Here is a 20696-nt window from a genome sequence, read left to right as displayed (position 1 = left end):
ATACACACCTGTGTAGTCATGTGACACTGGGCAATAGACATCTGTGTAGTCCTGTGACACTGAGCAATAGACATCTGTGTAGTCCTATGACACTGAGCAATACACATCTGTGTAGTCATGTGACACTGAGCAATACACATCTATGTAGTCATGTGACACTGAGCAATAATCATCTGTGTAGTCCTGTGACACTGAGCAATACACACCTGTGTAGTCCTGTGACACTGAGCAATACACACCTGTGTAGTCCTGTGACACTGAGCAATACACATCTGTGTAGTCCTGTGACACTGAGCAATACACATCTGTGTAGTCATGTGACACTGGGCAATAGACATCTGTGTAGTCATGTGACACTGAGCAATACACACCTGTGTAGTCATGTGACACTGAGCAATAATCATCTGTGTAGTCATGTGACACTGAGCAATACATACCTGTGTAGTCATGTGACACTGAGCAATAGACGTCTGTGTAGTCCTGTGACACTGAGCAATACACGTCTGTGTAGTCATGTGACACTGAGCAATAGACGTCTGTGTAGTCATGTGACACTGAGCAATAGACGTCTGTGTAGTCATGTGACACTGAGCAATAGACGTCTGTGTAGTCATGTGACACTGAGCAATAGACGTCTGTGTAGTCATGTGACACTGAGGCATAGACGTCTGTGTAGTCATGTGACACTGAGGCATAGACGTCTGTGTAGTCATGTGACACTGAGGCATAGACGTCTGTGTAGTCATGTGACACTGAGGCATAGACGTCTGTGTAGTCATGTGACACTGAGGCATAGACGTCTGTGTAGTCATGTGACACTGAGGCATAGACGTCTGTGTAGTCATGTGACACTGAGGCATAGACGTCTGTGTAGTCATGTGACACTGAGGCATAGACGTCTGTGTAGTCATGTGACACTGAGGCATAGACGTCTGTGTAGTCATGTGACACTGAGGCATAGACGTCTGTGTAGTCATGTGACACTGAGGCATAGACGTCTGTGTAGTCATGTGACACTGAGGCATAGACGTCTGTGTAGTCATGTGACACTGAGCAATAGACATCTGTGTAGTCATGTGACACTGAGGCATACACATCTGTGTAGTCATGTGACACTGAGGCATACACATCTGTATGATAAAAGGTTCAATTAATTATATAGTAAGTAGATCTATAGCAGAATAATCCTGAATAGCTCTGTTATAACCTTATGAAAGGCGCAGAACAAGCCGTATGTACAGGGCTTCTGGGGAGAGGCTAAATGTGCTGCTGACTTACCTGTATCTTGTGCTGTGTCTTGTTATTAGTATTGTTTACTAGTGGTTTATACTTTATCCCTGTGTTTATTTCTATTAGAGCGTTACTGGTGCTTTATACTTTATCCCTGTGTTTATTTCTATTAGAGCGTTACTGGTGCTTTATACTTTATCCCTGTGTTTATTTCTATTAGAGCGTTACTGGTGCTTTATACTTTATCCCTGTGTTTATTTCTATTAGAGCGTTACTGGTGCTTTATACTTTATCCATGTGTTTATTTCTATTAGAGCGTTACTGGTGCTTTATACTTTATCCCTGTGTTTATTTCTATTAGAGCGTTACTGGTGCTTTATACTTTATCCCTGTGTTTATTTCTATTAGAGCGTTACTGGTGCTTTATACTTTATCCCTGTGTTTATTTCTATTAGAGCGTTACTGGTGCTTTATACTTTATCCCTGTGTTTATTTCTATTAGAGCGTTACTGGTGCTTTATACTTTAAGGAATAGAAGAAAATAGAGGGGCGCCTCATGTGTAGGATCAACAGATATAAAAATCAGTAATAACAGTAGTAGAGCCAAATGGGTACTCACACACATCACAAGCACACCAATGTGCTGGTAGTAGCAGGCTGCAGATTCAAATAGGTGTGGCAGCTCACCTCTCAGGTAGTACTGTGATGCTGGAGATGGAAAAGGAGACACAGAAAAAAGCACTACATGTGCAGACTGTTAAAAATATAACAAACAATATTTTCAGTGGTACAGATGGTTACTCACATACTCCATGAGCACACTTATGTGCTGGTAGAAACAAGATGCAAATTTTAGGCAGGTGTAGCAGCTCACCCCAGATCAGATTTCTTAATGCTGTAATCAAATGGCTCCAATAGGTAACACAAAGTCCCAAAAAGGTGGAGAGACTCTTATGTATCAGCAGGGCAGTAGGTAGGTAAAGATATCCACTCAAAGGCGTATTTCCAGTAAAATACAAATATTTATTAAAAACAAAAGTTAAAAAACACAACAGAACAATTGCTGTGTTAGGTGGATAAAAAAGGGGTTAACAGTTACCCCAATAAGGCAACGCGTTTCTCTGTTTAGCAACCGTTTCATCAGGCATAAAATTGTTCTGTTGTGTTTTTTAACTTTTGTTTTTAATAAATATTTGTATTTTACTGGAAATACGCCTTTGAGTGGATATCTTTACCTACCTACTGCCCTGCTGATACATAAGAGTCTCTCTACCTTTCTACACATGAGGCGCCCCTCTATTTTCTTCTATTCCTCATAGTTATACCCGGACCAGTCGGCGAGGAGGAGGCAGCCACCACAGGGCTTTTCCACTTGGTTTTGAAAAGGACTCATTTTTGCCTTGATTTTGTAATTATATTTGGACTTCCCTCGTTTGAGAGGATTTTATTTCAGTTTTCTCTTATTTTGTTTTATTTTTTTATCTGTATTGTATACACAATTACCAATTTGCATTTTTTAAAGAGTATATAGATTAATATCATTATCTATATTATCACTAGCGCCCCCTTACTTTGCTGTAAGGCTATATATACACATTTGCTTTATACTTTATCCCGGTGTTTATTCTAGAGTGTTACTGGCGGTTTGTTATTAAGATATACAAATACTATTGCTAGAATAATATGTGGCGTGTTTAGCGCTATACAATTAGACAATCCTTGTCTGTAGCAATCCTATTCACTGTGCTTATTTTTCTTCTCTTTAAATACTATGTTCTTGTAGATTATTCATTTATTTTAAGGGACAGTAAATTTTTCATGAACAGAACAAATGATTTTACATAACTTTCCCATTTACTGTCGTTATCAGCATAAAACAAATTAAATCGGTCACCTATCGGTTTGCTTTGGCACTGACAGAGGTGAACTTACGTGTTAATATGGCACCAAATATACCTTTTCATATGTTTAAGGATAGCGCGCTGGGAGTGGCTATCTCTCGTTAGTATAGAAATTATAATGTAATACACTGTGCATGTGATGTAAAAAACACAGTGCACCAATTCTAAGTATAAATACAATCACCACTGAGTCCTATTTATTCAGTATGATCTTCTAATTAGCAACAGTTTATTAATCAGAGCCACTATAGCAGTTAAACACTTTCTAAAACCCCACTGGCCTTTCGGATCTCTTCTCAAGTATTTATTTAGAATACACATAAAATGCTGAATGAAAAAGAGGTTTTTAACGACCACAAGAGGGTCTTATTAAAGGGACAGTCTACTCCAGAATGTTTATTGTTTAGATAGATAGATAATCCCTTTTATTACCCATTCCCCAGTTTTGCGCAGCCAACATGGTTATATTAATACATTTTTGTACCCCTGTGATTACCTTCTATCTAAGTCACGGTAGACTGCCCCCTTTTTTCAGTTCTTTTGACAGACTTGCATTTTAGCCAATTAGTGCCCTCTCATAAGTAACTCCACAATGTTATCTATATGGCCCACATGATCTAACACTGTGAACGGTTTTAGAAAATAAGAAATGTGCCTACTTAGGTTTAGCTTTCAACAAAGAATACCAAGAGAACAAAGCAAATTTGATCATAAAAGTAAATTGGAAGGTTGTTTAAAATTGCATTCTCTATCTGAATCATGCAAATTTAATGTTGACTAGACTATCCCTTTAAAAAATTTGAAAAAGACGAAGTAACCAGCGCCCAGGACTGATATCTGCTCACTATAAAGAAGACCCCCTAATAGGTCTAGAAACGGAACAATGGATTAGGATATATAGGAGCGCCAATGGCTTAGATATACCACAGGGAATAAAAAGTCAAAAATGGTCTCCAATAATTTCTATGTTCCAAAATCAACCAAATATTTAATGTAAAACCAATATAATTCTGATCTCCAGAATCATAAAAACACAAAATACATATAGCAAAGCTTAAAATACAATACAATAAATGATTTGAAATGCAACAGATAACAGATCCGGTTGGTTAAACTGGGTGACCAATATCTAATGTTCCAGTTTTCATGAGTCCTCTTAAAAACCTTCTAGTAGGTACATGGTATTGTTAAATACACGTACAAATAAACCTAGTATTCAATGAATAATGTAATATTAGCTCAAATGTTCTTATCGAAGTGATAGGATCACTAATATAGTGATACGAGACCCACTAATAGGTCAACAGTGCATACAAATATTGCAACATTTAAATCATATGATGAACACCGTGAATAATCAAAAATAAGATACAATGTGTTGGATTCCTTAAACTATCAAATAAACCATATTGCGGATTTGCAATAAAAATAAGTAGTGAATGTGGTCTTTAAAATCAATAAATCAAAAAATAAGATAGAGTGATGGGAAAAAAAGCAGGAAGAATAATATATATAATAACAAAAGTAAATGTAAGATCCTACCAATGTAGACTATCCCTTTACCTGGTAGCTCTTTAACCAAAAAGCTCTGATCACATATAGTGTACTTCCTTAGAACCGTGTATACAAGTTACAATAATTTTTTTAGAATTCCTGCAGTGCTTTACTGGTATGCACCCCTCCACGTGACGTTCCTCTGTGCATAATCCGACATACATTTCACCCCTCCACGTGACGTTCCTCTGTGCATAATTCGACATACATTTCACCCCTCCACGTGACGTTCCTCTGTGCATTATCCAACATACATTTCATCCCTCCACATGACTTTCCTCTGTGCATAATTCGACATACATTTCACCCCTCCACGTGACGTTCCTCTGTGCATTATCCGACATACATTTCATCCCTCCACGTGACGTTCCTCTGTGCATAATTCGACATACATTTCACCCCTCCATGTGACGTTCCTCTGTGCATAATCCGACATACATTTCACCCCTCCATGTGACGTTCCTCTGTGCATAATCCGACATACATTTCACCCCTCCACGTGACGTTCCTCTGTGCATAATCCGTCATACATTTCACCCCTCCACGTGACGTTCCTCTGTGCATAATCCGACATACATTTCACCCCTCCACGTGACGTTCCTCTGTGCATAATCCGACATACATTTCACCCCTCCACGTGACGTTCCTCTGTGCATAATCCGACATACATTTCACCCCTCCACGTGACGTTCCTCTGTGCATAATCCGACATACATTTCACTTCTCCACGTGACGTTCCTCTGTGCATAATCCGACATACATTTCACCCCTCCACGTGACGTTCCTCTGTGCATAATCCGACATGGCAAATTAGTTGTAGAGCCCTAATGGGAAAGTAAACACAAACTTTAATAATTATATAAAATTATACATAATAAAATAAGTTTACAATATACTTTCATTTTTTATTTTGACCCCATCTGTATTTTTAAGGGATATAAAAGTCTGCTTTATTGATGTAAAAGAAATCATTAGGCTATGGTTAATATTTAATAGAAATCATTGCAATATGCATTATTTTAATAATTTTAAAAGGATTACACCTTTTTATTTGTGTTTTTTATTTCATTTTTTTCAGGGTCCCTTACTTCTTGTCACAGCCCACAAGGGAGCTGTGGTCTCTAGAGGAAGGCAAAGGAGGAGTAAAACTTTGCTTAGTGGTTGCTAGGAGACACATGCACTAGCTGCAGTCAGTAGGGGACTTTTGCTACACAAATAATGTGACAGGAAGCGACAGCAGAACTTAAGCTCCTTTATCTCCCTACAGTAAGTTGCTGCACTGAGAATTACTAAGTGCTCATTTTACAAGACAAATACAATTGTTTGTTGTTGTGTAAAACAATCTGTTTCTTTTTATGTGTACTTTAATTTAACACATTTTTTACTTTCATATCTCTTTCAGTTTGACAATTATGGATTTTCCAGTCCTGAATACTGAAAGAGCTTATGTCAGTTTTACAAGCCTAACCCTATCACACATCTGTTATTAATTTACAGTTTATCTTATCATTTAGCTGAAGCTAAACAATGGATATTTTGTTAATACAATGATAGTGGCAATCCCTGACATCTCCAGATTTATGCCTAGATTGGCTCCTGCAAATAAGGGGTGGTTATCTGATGGTGGGAGGAGATTCACCATTGAAAACAATTGCATCAAACAGGGTGTTAATGTGTTCCAATATAGTTCAGACTCTGCTAATATGTGAATCTATTGGAACACTGCTGAAAAGTGTTGTTATTATAAGGTGTTTATTGAATTGTACATGAGAGCATTTTATTTTGGGGAAAAAAATATACTTGTATTAAGTGGTATACACACATATGCTTCTCGTGCCCTGTGCATCCTCATTCAGTATTATTATGTCATACACACCACCGCTGTGCAAGAGTGATGTGTGAAGTACACATGCACAGTGTACGTGCGTATGCTGCTGACACAATAACTTTACTAGAAGCAATCAGTGACGTGCACTGATAGGAGGCAGGTGAGGCAGCGCCTCCCCTGGCCAATGTGGTGTATTACAGTCTTTAATTTAAAAAAAAAAAAAAAAAGTTTTCACATTTTTTATTTTTTTTTATTAAAAAGTTGACCCCCCCCTACCCCCTCCACCAAATTCCGTAGTACAGTGAAAAAAAAAAAAACGTAATAAACTTGTAATTCAATTACATTCATATTGCGCAAGAAGAGGCCAGCCAGCTACCCTTCCATTGCGCAATATGAATGTATTTGGTTCTATGGGCCGCTAGAGACTGCCACCCAGTGGCGACTAAGATCTATTGCAGTCTCTTTTGCGGCCCCTACTGCTCCCACCGGAGGCTTGTCTCTTCAAGCCTCGGGAGCCCTCAGCCCTGTCCGCCCCGCCTCAGCCAATCAGACATGAGCATTGAGTACTGTCAGGCGGGAATTTGAGAGGCGCGGATGCGTCGTCTCACGTGTGTCACTGCTGCCTGGCCTGCCTGGGACTCGGAGAGAAGTTGAAGAAAGAAGACCGGTCGGCGGTTGGTGACTCACTGTCTGGAGTCAGCTGTCAGCACTGTGTGGAGTCGGACTCTGGACTCTGAGGACTCTGTCCGTTGTCGACTGAGGGACTGCACTCACTCTTCAGACTCAGATCAAGTAGTCTGTGAGTGTCAGCCTGTCAGGAAGAAGGAAGTCCTCAGGAGGAGCAGGAGCGGTGAGTTGTTTGTCACTCACGGTGGGACGGGCCGGTGGACAGTCACTCAGGCGGCGGGCTGCGGCTCTCAGAGAGTCGAGACAAGTGAGACTCGGGCTGCTGCTGGTGGGGGTGAGTGTCACGGTCGGTGACTGGGGTCAGACTCAGCCAGGCCTACAAATGTGCAAATCTATAAATGTTTTATATTTGCATCATTTATTTGTAGTAGTTCTTACTCGCTTTCTTGTTTATCTCTAATTGCGCAATTTTTGCCAGAAAGATTTGAAGATAAAAATAGACACCAATATTGATTGCTGTGCAGGTTATCGGGCACCATTTGTTTCCCGGCCTGGAAGATGTGGGTGGGTGGGGGGTTTGTCAGTACGGAAGGCTGATAGGGAGAACATTGAAGCCGAGGCCCTGGGGTCAGATCCATACACGCGATCTCCAGCTTCCTTGTTTTAATTACCTGCTTAGCAAAACATCCCAGGAAGGCAGTGAGTGAGGGTGAACGGGCGTTGTCTGCACAGCACTCCCAGAACCCATTGTGTGCGAAGGGCTGGGTCACTCACTGCAGGTTCCTGACAGCAGGCTACCTCTGCACAGCACTCCCAGAACCCATTGTGTGCGAAGGGCTGGGTCACTCACTGCAGGTTCCTGCTGCCTGGCCTGGGCTCCTTACACTGACAGTAATATTTTAGTAGTAGTACTAATAATGCCAATCATAGTACTAGTAGTATCTAAGTAGGAATATAGTTGTCTGGATAGTTTGACTATCTCTTGTTATTTTACCATGTGCTGCTGTTCATACAAATAAAATGAAAACTGTGCTCTGCTTTGTGGTTTGATAAACTAATACAATCATTTAATGTTGATAACAAGGATACTGCCCTTATGTGCATGTGGGTAAATAAATAATTAGCACAAAGAACATCTATGGGTGCCAATTGTACAAATACATTATCTGTCATTGGTACCCTGAGCTTTTTAAGAATTTGCACATAGAGCACAATGGATGATAATGCCCTAGTAAGGTGCAGTTATAGGAACAATGTATTTGATATTCTAGATATGTACCATTTAACACGTATATGAATTATATTTTCCTTTTTTATTTATTTAGATACACATATATTATATTATAGGTAACATTAATTAAAATGGTAAACACACATGTAAAATGGGGGTGTATGTTTATAAATAATTATAGCTTTAATTCTAAATCTTTTTAATTGCCATATATTGACCTGATATTGCATAGATTATTTAATGAATGACTATGTATATTTAATAACCGTATATACGAATAGTGCAATTCAGCAAAGTGAAAGCTGATCTAGCCACATTTACACAGTGCTTTAATCAGGGGCAGAAAGAATGTAGGACACTAGGACAGCAGCCATGAATGTAGTGTTTGCTAAGTGGCTTTTACCAAAGGGTTACATCAGCTTTTCCTTTATGCTATGTGCTTTAGAGAACAGGGGCAGAATGGTCCCAAAGAGATGGCTGCTATCTATCTAATTACAGGGCAGGTTAGTCTACTTATTTATGTCAGTATAATTAGTAATATTACCATGTGCTGCAGTGGATTCTGAAAATCGCAGCTTTGCTTGTGTATCTATCTGATTACAGGGCAGGTTAGTCTACTTATTTATGTCAGTAATTAGTAATATTACCATGTGCTGCACAGTGGATTCTGAAAATCACAGCTTTGCTTGTGTATCTATCGGATTGGCCTACCAGGATACCAGGAGATTTCCCGGTGGGCTGGAAAGCTACAATTTAAAGGGGTGATTAATGGATACAATTGGGTTGTAGGGCTGCTATATAACATCAATCTGATATTTGTATTTAATACAAAGAAATATAATTTAATTCTGAAACAATACTGGGAAAGGAGTGTCCCAGTAATCCCCTTTGAGAAAAATGGGGCATGTGCATTCTATCGACTTAACGGAAAATGGCTGGTCTTCATATTTTTCCAGGGCTGCTTTTTATTCCCAGTCCAGCCCTGCAGGTTAGTCTACTTATTTATGTCAGTATAATTAGTAATATTACCATGTGCTGCAGTGGATTCTGAAAATCACAGCTTTGCTTGTGTATTCACCTGAAGTGTTTCACGTCTAGGGTTGCCAGGTGTCCGTTATTAGACTGGACTGTCCGGTATTTCAGGCTACTGCCCGGTAATTTTATTTTTACAAAACCGGACATAGCCTTAGGTAGATTTCTTTATATTTTTTCACTATGATTGGTGCCGCTTTACTCAAGCCCAGCCCCTTGGCAGCCGCCTGCAGGCTGCAGCTCGTGCCCACTCAGACTCAGGCTCTGCTGATCGGATCATCTATCTGATCCTGACAGTGGTGTGTGGAGTAAAGTTGCGGTCGGACCCTCTGTCCTCCACTCTCCTTGCTGCCTGCCACCTGCTGTGTGTGTCTTCTGTTGGACTCGGATGTCGTCACGTGATCACACGGGTGACGTGACGTCACGATAGCAAGAAGACCCGCTCTCTCACTCAGTCAGTCGCTGTGCTGAGCCAGCAACAATCTAGAATAGTGCCCAGCCAAGGAAATAGACTGTCGGTGTGTGATTGAATAGTGCCACAAATTCCATAATCTATTGAAGCAGCTGCAGCCAGGGAATGTAAGACTTAGTTAACAAACATTACTAACTGTATTTGTGACAGTGTGTGTGACTGCATGTGTGAGGCAGTCTGTGTATGTCTGATTGAATGTCTGTGACATAATGTGTTTAAAAATGATAGAAAGCTGTTTACCTTACTCGCTATTAAGGAAAATCAGACTAAAATGTTTTACCACATGAAAGAACAAAACAAAATACTTCTCAATTGTTTTGTTTTTAATCCTGTGAATGTGTGTATGTATATATGTGCATTTTTGAGTGTGCTTTCTTAGGCTGAGTGACAGCATGTGTGTGTACTTAGGTGTGAGAGACTATATATAAGCAGCCTTCACTGTGAAGCTTTAAGATTGTGTATGATATGACTGTGTGTAAATCTGACCGCATGCTACATGTGCATAAATAATTAGAAATAGTGCAGTTTCTAGCTTCTTCTTTAGTTTGAAAACACACACACATATATATATATATATATGTGTGTGTCTTTATATATATATATATATTTTCTTAGTAAATGTCACCGCAAACTAACCCCCCCCCCCCCCCCCCCCCCCGCGCTCAGTTTTTTCTTGGGTGTTCGGTATTTTTGTGGAGGACACCTGGCAACCCTATTCACCACTTGCAAGAGAAAATGTTAAACGTTACACGCACACTGCAAGAGGAGAGGACCGTCACAGTGGGGGGCATGTCCTCCTCTCCTCTTGCAGTGTGCGTCTAACATTTTCTCTTGCAAGTGGTGAAACACTTCAGGTGAATACACGAGCAAAGCTGTGATTTTCAGAATTCCATTGGACAGTAGTGTCCTGTGTCTCTGTATTGAATATGTATTGCAATTAATATGCAGCTGTGTGCATTTGTGCAACCTGCTGTAGCTGTACGCCCCCTTCTTTTTCAAATTCTTTAAACTAAAGAAAGTCTGGCTAAACCGAGATTCTCACATTAACTCTGTCTTATTTGTACATTATTTACTACTTAGACATAAAATTAAAAAAAAATCACAGTATTACAGTAATGTCACATTTGTAATCTTATGTCTAAGTAGTAAATAATGCACAAATAAGACAGAGTTAATGTGAGAATCTCTGGTTAACCAGACTTTTTTTAGTTTAAAGAATTTGAAAAGGAAGGTGGTGTTGGAGGTGGAAAAATGATTCAACTGAGCTTTATTGCAGGTTTGGAGGGGAGGATATGTTGTTGGCAAATTATATATAATTATATATAATTGTATGCTCTAACCTTGCTACGGTTGGGAGGCCCAAAACCCCATGTCTGTTTGCTATAATTTCCTGAGAGCATAAAGTGCTTTACAGGGTTTTGATTTTTACTTAGCAAATAAAGTTGAAGCCTATTTTATTATCTAATAAAAATGCTGCAGGGAGTGGTGACTATTATTGCACTCACCTATAGCTCCTGTCACTGAATATTACATTTGTTTTGGTGTAGTTTTACCTGGTTATTATGGGTGCTTTTATTTCTTTCTTATAGGGGTCTCAATTAAAAAAAGGTGATTCAGACAAGTAAATAATAATAATTATTGCAAAGACATACATATTACACCCTCATTTATAAAAGTATTATCATAGGGATCTGATTCCCCCCCCTTCATTTTTTAAATAAGGGAGTTTTAAGGAATTCCAAAAAGAATCTCTATACTTTTTGTATGGTTTGATTGAATGCATCACTAATTCATTCAGTAGATTAAACAAGGTCACTACATCCTTGGGATCACTGCACCCTCAGGAACACATTTAGCTTTTATTTTACCCTAGACCAAGTGTGTACTAAAGGGAAATCAAGATCTACTACTAGTATCTCACTAGAATTTTGTGTCATTTTCCATTTTATTGTAAGCCAATAGTGAATAGTAGGGGCTCAACTTAAAGGGACAGTATTAGGGTTGCCACCTCGGCCATGTTCTCCTGGACACTTATGAGTTATACATGCTGCAGGGTGTGCAGGGAGCAACATGAATAGTGCTGTTCAGTGTCACTATTTGTGTGCTGTTTAGTGTTGGAATTCATATTCCTACCTGCACACCCTGCAGCATGTATAACTCACAAGTGTCCAGGAAAACAGGGCTGAGGAGGTCACCCTAGACAGTATACATCAATTTTAATCTCACTCTTTTTCTCTCTATCTATCTATCTCTCTCTATCTATCTCTCTATCTATCTCTCTATCTATCTCTCTATCTATCTCTCTATCTATCTCTCTATCTATCTCTGTCTCTCTGTCTCTCTGTCTCTCTGTCTTTCTCTATCTCTGTCTTTCTCTATCTCTGTCTTTCTCTATCTCTGTCTTTCTCTATCTCTGTCTTTCTCTATCTCTGTCTTTCTCTATCTCTGTCTTTCTCTATCTCTGTCTTTCTCTATCTCTGTCTTTCTCTATCTCTGTCTTTCTCTATCTCTGTCTTTCTCTATCTCTGTCTTTCTCTATCTCTGTCTTTCTCTATCTCTGTCTTTCTCTATCTCTGTCTTTCTCTATCTCTGTCTTTCTCTATCTCTGTCTTTCTCTATCTCTGTCTTTCTCTATCTCTGTCTTTCTCTATCTCTGTCTCTCTCTATCTCTGTCTCTCTCTATCTCTGTCTCTCTCTATCTCTGTCTCTCTCTATCTCTGTCTCTCTCTATCTCTGTCTCTCTCTATCTCTGTCTCTCTCTATCTCTGTCTCTCTCTGTCTCTGTCTCTCTCTGTCTCTGTCTCTCTCTGTCTCTGTCTTTCTCTGTCTCTGTCTTTCTCTGTCTCTGTCTTTCTCTGTCTCTCTCTGTCTCTGTCTCTCTCTGTCTCTGTCTCTCTCTGTCTCTGTCTCTGTCTCTCTCTGTCTCTGTCTCTCTCTGTCTCTGTCTCTCTCTGTCTCTGTCTCTCTCTGTCTCTGTCTCTCTCTGTCTCTGTCTCTCTCTGTCTCTGTCTCTCTCTGTCTCTGTCTCTCTCTGTCTCTGTCTCTCTCTATCTCTGTCTCTGTCTCTCTCTATCTCTGTCTCTGTCTCTCTCTATCTCTGTCTCTCTCTATCTCTGTCTCTCTCTCTCTCTCCCTGTCTCTTCCACTCCCTCTGTCTCTCTCTCTTTCTCTATCCCTCTCTCTCTCTCCCTGTCTCTTCCACTCCCTCTGTCTCTCTCTCTTTCTCTATCCCTCTCTCTCTCTCTCCCTGTCTCTTCCACTCCCTCTGTCTCTCTCTCTTTCTCTATCCCTCTCTCTCTCTCCCTGTCTCTTCCACTCCCTCTGTCTCTCTCTCTCTCTCTCTCTCTCTCTCTCTCTCTCTCTTTCTCTATCCCTCCCTCTCTCTCCCTGTCTCTTCCACTCCCTCTGTCTCTCTCTCTTTCTCTATCCCTCTCTCTCTCTCCCTGTCTCTTCCACTCCCTCTGTCTCTCTCTCTTTCTCTATCCCTCTCTCTCTCTCCCTGTCTCTTCCACTCCCTCTGTCTCTCTCTCTTTCTCTATCCCTCTCTCTCTCTCTCCCTGTCTCTTCCACTCCCTCTGTCTCTCTCTCTCTCTCTCTCTCTCTCTCTTTCTCTATCCCTCCCTCTCTCTCCCTGTCTCTTCCACTCCCTCTGTCTCTCTCTCTTTCTCTATCCCTCTCTCTCTCTCCCTGTCTCTTCCACTCCCTCTGTCTCTCTCTCTTTCTCTATCCCTCTCTCTCTCTCCCTGTCTCTTCCACTCCCTCTGTCTCTCTCTCTCTCTCTCTTTCTCTATCCCTCTCTCTCTCTCCCTGTCTCTTCCACTCCCTCTGTCTCTCTCTCTCTCTCTTTCTCTATCCCTCTCTCTCTCTCTCCCTGTCTCTTCCACTCCCTCTGTCTCTCTCTCTTTCTCTATCCCTCTCTCTCTCTCCCTGTCTCTTCCACTCCCTCTGTCTCTCTCTCTTTCTCTATCCCTCTCTCTCTCTCCCTGTCTCTTCCACTCCCTCTGTCTCTCTCTCTCTTTCTCTATCCCTCTCTCTCTCTCTCTCTCCCTGTCTCTTCCACTCCCTCTGTCTCTCTCTCTCTTTCTCTATCCCTCTCTCTCTCTCTCCCTGTCTCCCCCCGAGTGCTTTTCTATGTTTCTGTCTACCTTTTATTTATTTAAATAATGAATTGATGGAGCCATCTGAGGATGTGGCTTTATTTAAAGGGGTGGGATCAAGCGCCCCACCATCTTTAAATTTCACCAGCCGCCACTGGATCAAGACATTTTTATATTTACTGAATAATGAAGGAATCTCTAAGCATAATTTGCAGCATTAAAGTAAAAAGTATGTTTCAAACATATTTTAATGGGCCTGGATTTCTAGATCTCATAATCGGAGCAAGCATTTTGTTATCTGGCAAGAGGTTCTGTTTACTAAGTTGACCAGTTTTCCAAGACACCATTTAAAGGGACATGAAACCCATATGTTTTCTTTCATGATTTAGAAAGAGCATGCAATTTTAAATAACTTTCCAATTTACATCTAATATCTAATTTTCTTCATTCTTTTGATATCCTTTGTTGAAAATCATATCTAAATATGCTCAGTAGCTGCTAATTGGTGGCTGCACATAGATACCATATGTGATTGGCTCACCCATGTGCATTGCTATTTCTTCAACAAAGGATATCTAAAGAATGAAGGCGTATCCTAGCCACTGCCTCACCAGCCTCTGATGTCACCGCACGTCACTGGAAGCAATATTGCTAATATAAATATATTGTAACAATGTTACTATTTAAAACTGAAATACACTCATGCACAACACAGGTTTGACTGTTGTATCACTTTAAAAACCCCACTAAATATTAAATAAATGACAAATACACAATAAAAAGAGATTAGGAGCTTCAGAAAGTGTGCACATAAAAATAATGTGCACGTTTTCATAAAAGTATTAGTACGTTTTTTTTTGTTTTTTTTAAATTACTTTATTTGAACCATGAAACTTTTAATGTCCTATTGTAAAGGACCCAGACAATATATGTGCTGAGGATTTATTATCTGTATCACTGTATCTGTATCACTGCTGGGTCATAATGTTTATATCTTTATTAGTGTCATTTACTTTCTAGGCACCGCAAGACCACTGATATCTATCAGCTACTGATACCCAGAGAGCAGTTACCTCTGAGACCTGCTGCCAACATGGAGTCGCACGTGTCAGGTGAGTAAATAGTTTTATTAATATACGGATAATGTACTCAGGCAGGTAGATGATAAGACGTCATTGTATTCAGATCTGTGTTAGTAACAGCCTGTCATGTACTGGTCTCTCTCTTGCTCAGACCTGGCAGGGGAGATTGATTTTCTGCAGCTGAATCCTTGTTTACAAGGCTTTTCTATTGAGGATACTGCAGTGTTTGTATGTACAGTATAGGTGGTGCTTTAAAAACAGTCGAGCAGCTATTTCAAATAACAAAATAAAGATAAATGTCACTTTTTAACCATTTAATACACTCCAGCAGGTAAAATGTTTTTTGAGAACACATTAAATGGAGACTATTTTACAGTATAATGATATATTTGTTTTTAAAAGCCATGATCTAAACACACAGCTTAGAAAAAAAACTAGAACTATAAACAATGTAACATTTGAACTGAGCACAATTGAGTAAGACGTGTTAAAGGGTAAATTGAAACTATTCATTTCATAAATAAAAATTAGTGAGTGCACATGATCAGCACACGTGGTATTACTTTCCCTGTCCACCAGGGGGAGACAAAACACCCCTCCACTGGTGTTTTACTCCACTCCATACTCCTAGTAATCTCCTACTGGATTCATTTACTTTTTGCCTCCAATAGAAAAGGTAGCACCTATAAAGTGCTCTGATCTTCATGTCATTTGATTAGGGCTCTGATCTGAGACCCTTTAGCCCCCTGGACAGAGGGGATGGAAGAAGTTCCCCGAAATGTCAGTCTCCCCAGTAGAAATGCAGATTTATCTGCTCTGCTGCATCATTGGAATCCTTACAACTCTGCTGGCACTTCCTCAGATGGGCCCTTCTACTGAACTGCAGCAGTTGTGGTGGATGGTAAAGGAAGGTTCTACACAATTATCTTCCATGACCCACTGGCCATTCCCTAAACATCTACACAGTAGAGGAAAATGTATCAAGATTACAGGCTCACAAGTTCTCAAGTACAGAACCTGTCTGCAATTGCCACCAATCAGCAAGCGCTACCCAGGTGCTGGACCAAAAATGGGCCGGCTCCTAACCTTACATTCCTGCTTTTTCAAATAAAGATACCAAGAGAACAAAGAAAAATTGATAATTGGGGTAAATTTAGAAAGTTGCTTAAAATTGCATGCTCTGTTTGAACAATGAAAGAAAGAAATTTGGGTTTAGTGTCCCTTTAAACCAATATTCTGCCCCAACAATCTTCACATCTACTCCAAGGCAATAGATTTTGTGAATAAGTTTGTTCTGTGGGACGGTGTCGAATGCTTTGCTAAAGTCTCGATACGCTACATCTACAACTCTTTGTAAAGACTGAACAAAAGTAATCATTTAGACAGTTTGCTATTAGTTTATCTCCTTCCACTACTCTATCATCAATGTTGAGTCTTAGTTAGTTTTTCTCTTTTCACTGAAATATCTAAAAAAGGTTTTGTCACCGTTTTATACTGTTTGTGCAGTATTATATCTTCTGTATCAGCTTTAGCCTTTCTGATTAACTGCTTTGTCATCTTTTGTTTGGTTCTCCAATTTTCCTTATCCTCTTCTGAGCCAGTGAGTTTGTCTGTTTTGTCTTAGCTGCATGTGCTACTTCTCTAGAAAACCATATTGGTTTTCTTATACTTTTACAAACAATCCTAATACAGTGTTTAGTGGTATCTGGAATAGCATTCATAAAATGATCCCACTGTTCTTTTGCGCTCCTGTAATCTGCGCCATCCATTTTAGAGAATCGTTTAGGTATTTTCCCATGTAAGAAAAATCATCCTTCCTGAAGCCTATGTTTTACTATGGCTGCACAGTACCATAGCATGTATATTAGGCCAGTGGTGGGATTCAGCCTGTTCTCATCAGTTCTTAAGAACCTGTTCCTAAAATTTAGTGTATAGTTTCTGATTTATACAGAAGTTAGAGAACCTGTTACTAAAATTTCTGAATCCCACCACTGTATTAGACCATAGAGACTGGTTATCACTAGAGCCTAAGTTCTCACCCACAGACACTTCAATTACTATATCACTGTTAGTAAGTACTAAATCTAATATTGTTCCTTTACATGTAAGTTCTTTTACTAGTTGCTCAAGAGATTCTCCTTGTAAAGATTCCAGAATATATTTACTTCTAGTTAATTTGGCAAAAGGTACTTCCCAGTCTACATCAGACATATTAAAGTCCCCCCACTACTATAACATTACCTTTCATTGTAGTTTTGACAATTTAATCAGTTAATAGTTCATCCTGTAATGGAGGTCTATATACTACACCTGTTTCTTTCAGTTTCTATAGTTGCCCAAACACTTTCTACATTGTCATTGGTTTCTACAATTATATTTAATTTAACCAGGTATGACTGTTTCCCACTCCTTTGTCATTGTACCATGTCTCTGTTATAGCTACTAAATCCAACTTATCTTGAACCATTATTGTAGTAAGTTTAGGTATTTTATTTACTAAACTGCAAGCATTTGTGCACATTGCACGAAGAACATTACTAGACCTTTTGTATGGTCAATACATCCCCTTCTTATATTATTCAAAGCCTTACTCATAAATTTAGTGTTTTTATCATTAAATAAACGAGAATGTAGGTTTGGCTGGCAGTTCTGTCTAGCTCTCGGGTACAGGTGAGTATTTTAACACTGTCCTCCTTCTCTAGTTTAAATTGCTCCAAAACTCTTGTCCATTTAAAACTCAAATGCAAACCATCCCTCTTATACAATCTATTATCATGCCAAACACAAAACCATATCCTCTCTCCCTGCACCACTTCCCTAACCAAGAGTTAAATTCTGTTATACGCTGTAATCTTCCTACTTCCTGTACGTACACAGGTAAACCAGCAGAAAATGTCACTAATGTAACCAAGAGTTAAATTCTGTTACACGCTGTAATCTTCCTACTTCCTGTACGTACACGGGTAAACCAACAGAAAGTGTCACTAATATAACCAAGAGTTAAATTCTGTTACACGCTGCATTCTTCCTACTTCCTGTACGTACACGGGTAAACCAGCAGAAAATGTCACTAATATAACCAAGAGTTAAATTCTGTTACACGCTGTAATCTTCCTACTTCTTGTACATACACGGGTAAACCAGCAGAGAATGGGACTAATGTAACCAAGAGTTAAATTCTGTTACACGCTGTAATCTTCCTACTTCCTGTACGTACACGGGTAAATCAACAGAAAATGTCACTAATGTAACCAAGAGTTAAATTCTGTTACACGCTGTAATCTTCCTACTTCCTGTACATACACGGGTAAACCAGCAGAGAATGGGACTAATGTAACCAAGAGTTAAATTCTGTTACACGCTGTAATCTTCCTACTTCCTGTACGTACACGGGTAAATCAACAGAAAATGTCACTAATGTAACCAAGAGTTAAATTCTGTTATACGCTGTATTCTTCCTACTTCCTGTACGTACACGGGTAAACCAGCAGAGAATGGGACTAATGTAACCAAGAGTTAAATTCTGTTACACGCTGTAATCTTCCTACTTCCTGTACGTACACGGGTAAATCAACAGAAAATGTCACTAATGTAACCAAGAGTTAAATTCTGTTACACGCTGTAATCTTCCTACTTCCTGTACGTACACGGGTAAACCAGCAGAAAGTGTCACTAAAGTAACCAAGAGTTAAATTCTGTTACACGCTGCATTCTTCCTACTTCCTGTTGTACACAGGTAAACCAACAGAAAGTGTCACTAATGTAACCAAGAGTTAAATTCTGTTACACGCTGCATTCTTCCTACTTCCTGTTGTACACAGGTAAACCAACAGAAAGTGTCACTAATGTAACCAAGAGTTAAATTCTGTTACACACTGTATTCTTCCTACTTCCTGTACGTACACGGGTAAACCAACAGAAAATGTCACTAATGTAACCAAGAGTTAAATTCTGTTATACGCTGTATTCTTCCTACTTCCTGTACGTACACGGGTAAACCAGCAGAGAATGGGACTAATGTAACCAAGAGTTAAATTCTGTTACACGCTGTAATCTTCCTACTTCCTGTACGTACACGGGTAAATCAACAGAAAATGTCACTAATGTAACCAAGAGTTAAATTCTGTTATACGCTGTATTCTTCCTACTTCCTGTACGTACACGGGTAAACCAGCAGAGAATGGGACTAATGTAACCAAGAGTTAAATTCTGTTACACGCTGTAATCTTCCTACTTCCTGTACGTACACGGGTAAATCAACAGAAAATGTCACTAATGTAACCAAGAGTTAAATTCTGTTACACGCTGTAATCTTCCTACTTCCTGTACGTACACGGGTAAACCAGCAGAAAGTGTCACTAAAGTAACCAAGAGTTAAATTCTGTTACACGCTGCATTCTTCCTACTTCCTGTTGTACACAGGTAAACCAACAGAAAGTGTCACTAATGTAACCAAGAGTTAAATTCTGTTACACGCTGCATTCTTCCTACTTCCTGTTGTACACAGGTAAACCAACAGAAAGTGTCACTAATGTAACCAAGAGTTAAATTCTGTTACACACTGTATTCTTCCTACTTCCTGTACGTACACGGGTAAACCAACAGAAAATGTCACTAATGTAACCAAGAGTTAAATTCTGTTATACGCTGTATTCTTCCTACTTCCTGTACGTACACAGGTAAACCAGCAGCAAATGTCACTAATATAACCAAGAGTTAAATTCTGTTACACGCTGCATTCTTCCTACTTCCTGTTGTACACAGGTAAACCAGCAGAAAATGTCTCTAATGTAACCAAGAGTTAAATTCTGTTACACGCTGTATTCTTCCTATTTTCTGTACGTACACAGGTAAACCAACAGAAAATGTCACTAATATAACAAAGAGTTAAATTCTGTTATGCAGGTATGCCTCACTTTACAGCGCTTCTCTAATACATAGAAACATAGATATTGACGGCAGATAAGAGCCATAGGCCCAGCAAGTCTGCCCGACCTTACCTAACAGTATAAACTTATCTAGTTCGTAGGATAGCTCTATGCTTGTCCCATGCATTTTTAAAGTCCCCCACAGTGTTTGTTGCTACTACCTCTTGAGGAAGTTTATTCCATAAATCAATCACTCTTTCTGTAAAGAAGCTTCCTCAAATTACTCCTGAATCTACTACCCTTTAGCTTGAGCTCATGACCCCTTGTTCTTGAATTTTCCATTTTATGTAAAATACCCACAGCCTCAGTTTTACTAAACCCTTTAATGTACTTGAAAGTTGCTATCATATCGCCTCTTTCCCTTCTCTCCTCTAAGCTATACATATTTAGGTCATTGAGCCTATCCTGGTAAGTTTTATTTTTTAGACCATGTACCATTTTGGTAGCCCTCCTTTGCACAGATTCAAGTTTGTTAATATCCTTCTGAAGGTATGGCCTCCAGAACTGTACACACGCTTTTTGGAGCTGAAGTTAAACCTCCAATGATTTTGAAACAGTGCTGTAATCTTCGTGAGATTGTGAGAAAAGTGACTGGCACCATTTTGTTATGCACAGTTCACTCTGTTTACAGCATTACAGTGCAATCTGTGTCTCAGTGCTATAGTCTGGCAAATTTTACTACAGTAATTGTCACTATTTTACAGGAACAGTTTT

The 20696-nt window shown here is 39.5% G+C and overlaps 1 protein-coding gene across 1 annotated transcript in view; it reads left to right on the top strand.

The window, feature by feature from the left end:
- Positions 1-5768: 5768 nt before the first annotated feature.
- The window catches only part of LOC128659182 (gastrula zinc finger protein XlCGF8.2DB-like), a 28139-nt gene continuing 13211 nt past the window's right edge, over positions 5769-20696 (top strand). Inside the window, exons 1-2 of the mRNA XM_053712866.1 lie at positions 5769-5951; positions 14993-15084. Coding sequence (XP_053568841.1) covers positions 15066-15084 — 19 coding nt within the window. The 5' untranslated portion in view covers positions 5769-5951; positions 14993-15065. The remainder of the gene's footprint in view (positions 5952-14992; positions 15085-20696) is intronic.

The sequence above is a fragment of the Bombina bombina genome, chromosome 5, assembly GCF_027579735.1.
Source record: "Bombina bombina isolate aBomBom1 chromosome 5, aBomBom1.pri, whole genome shotgun sequence".
Lineage (NCBI taxonomy): Eukaryota > Metazoa > Chordata > Amphibia > Anura > Bombinatoridae > Bombina > Bombina bombina.
Note: the sequence above shows the minus strand (reverse complement) of the source record. Positions and strands in the feature narration are given on the sequence as shown.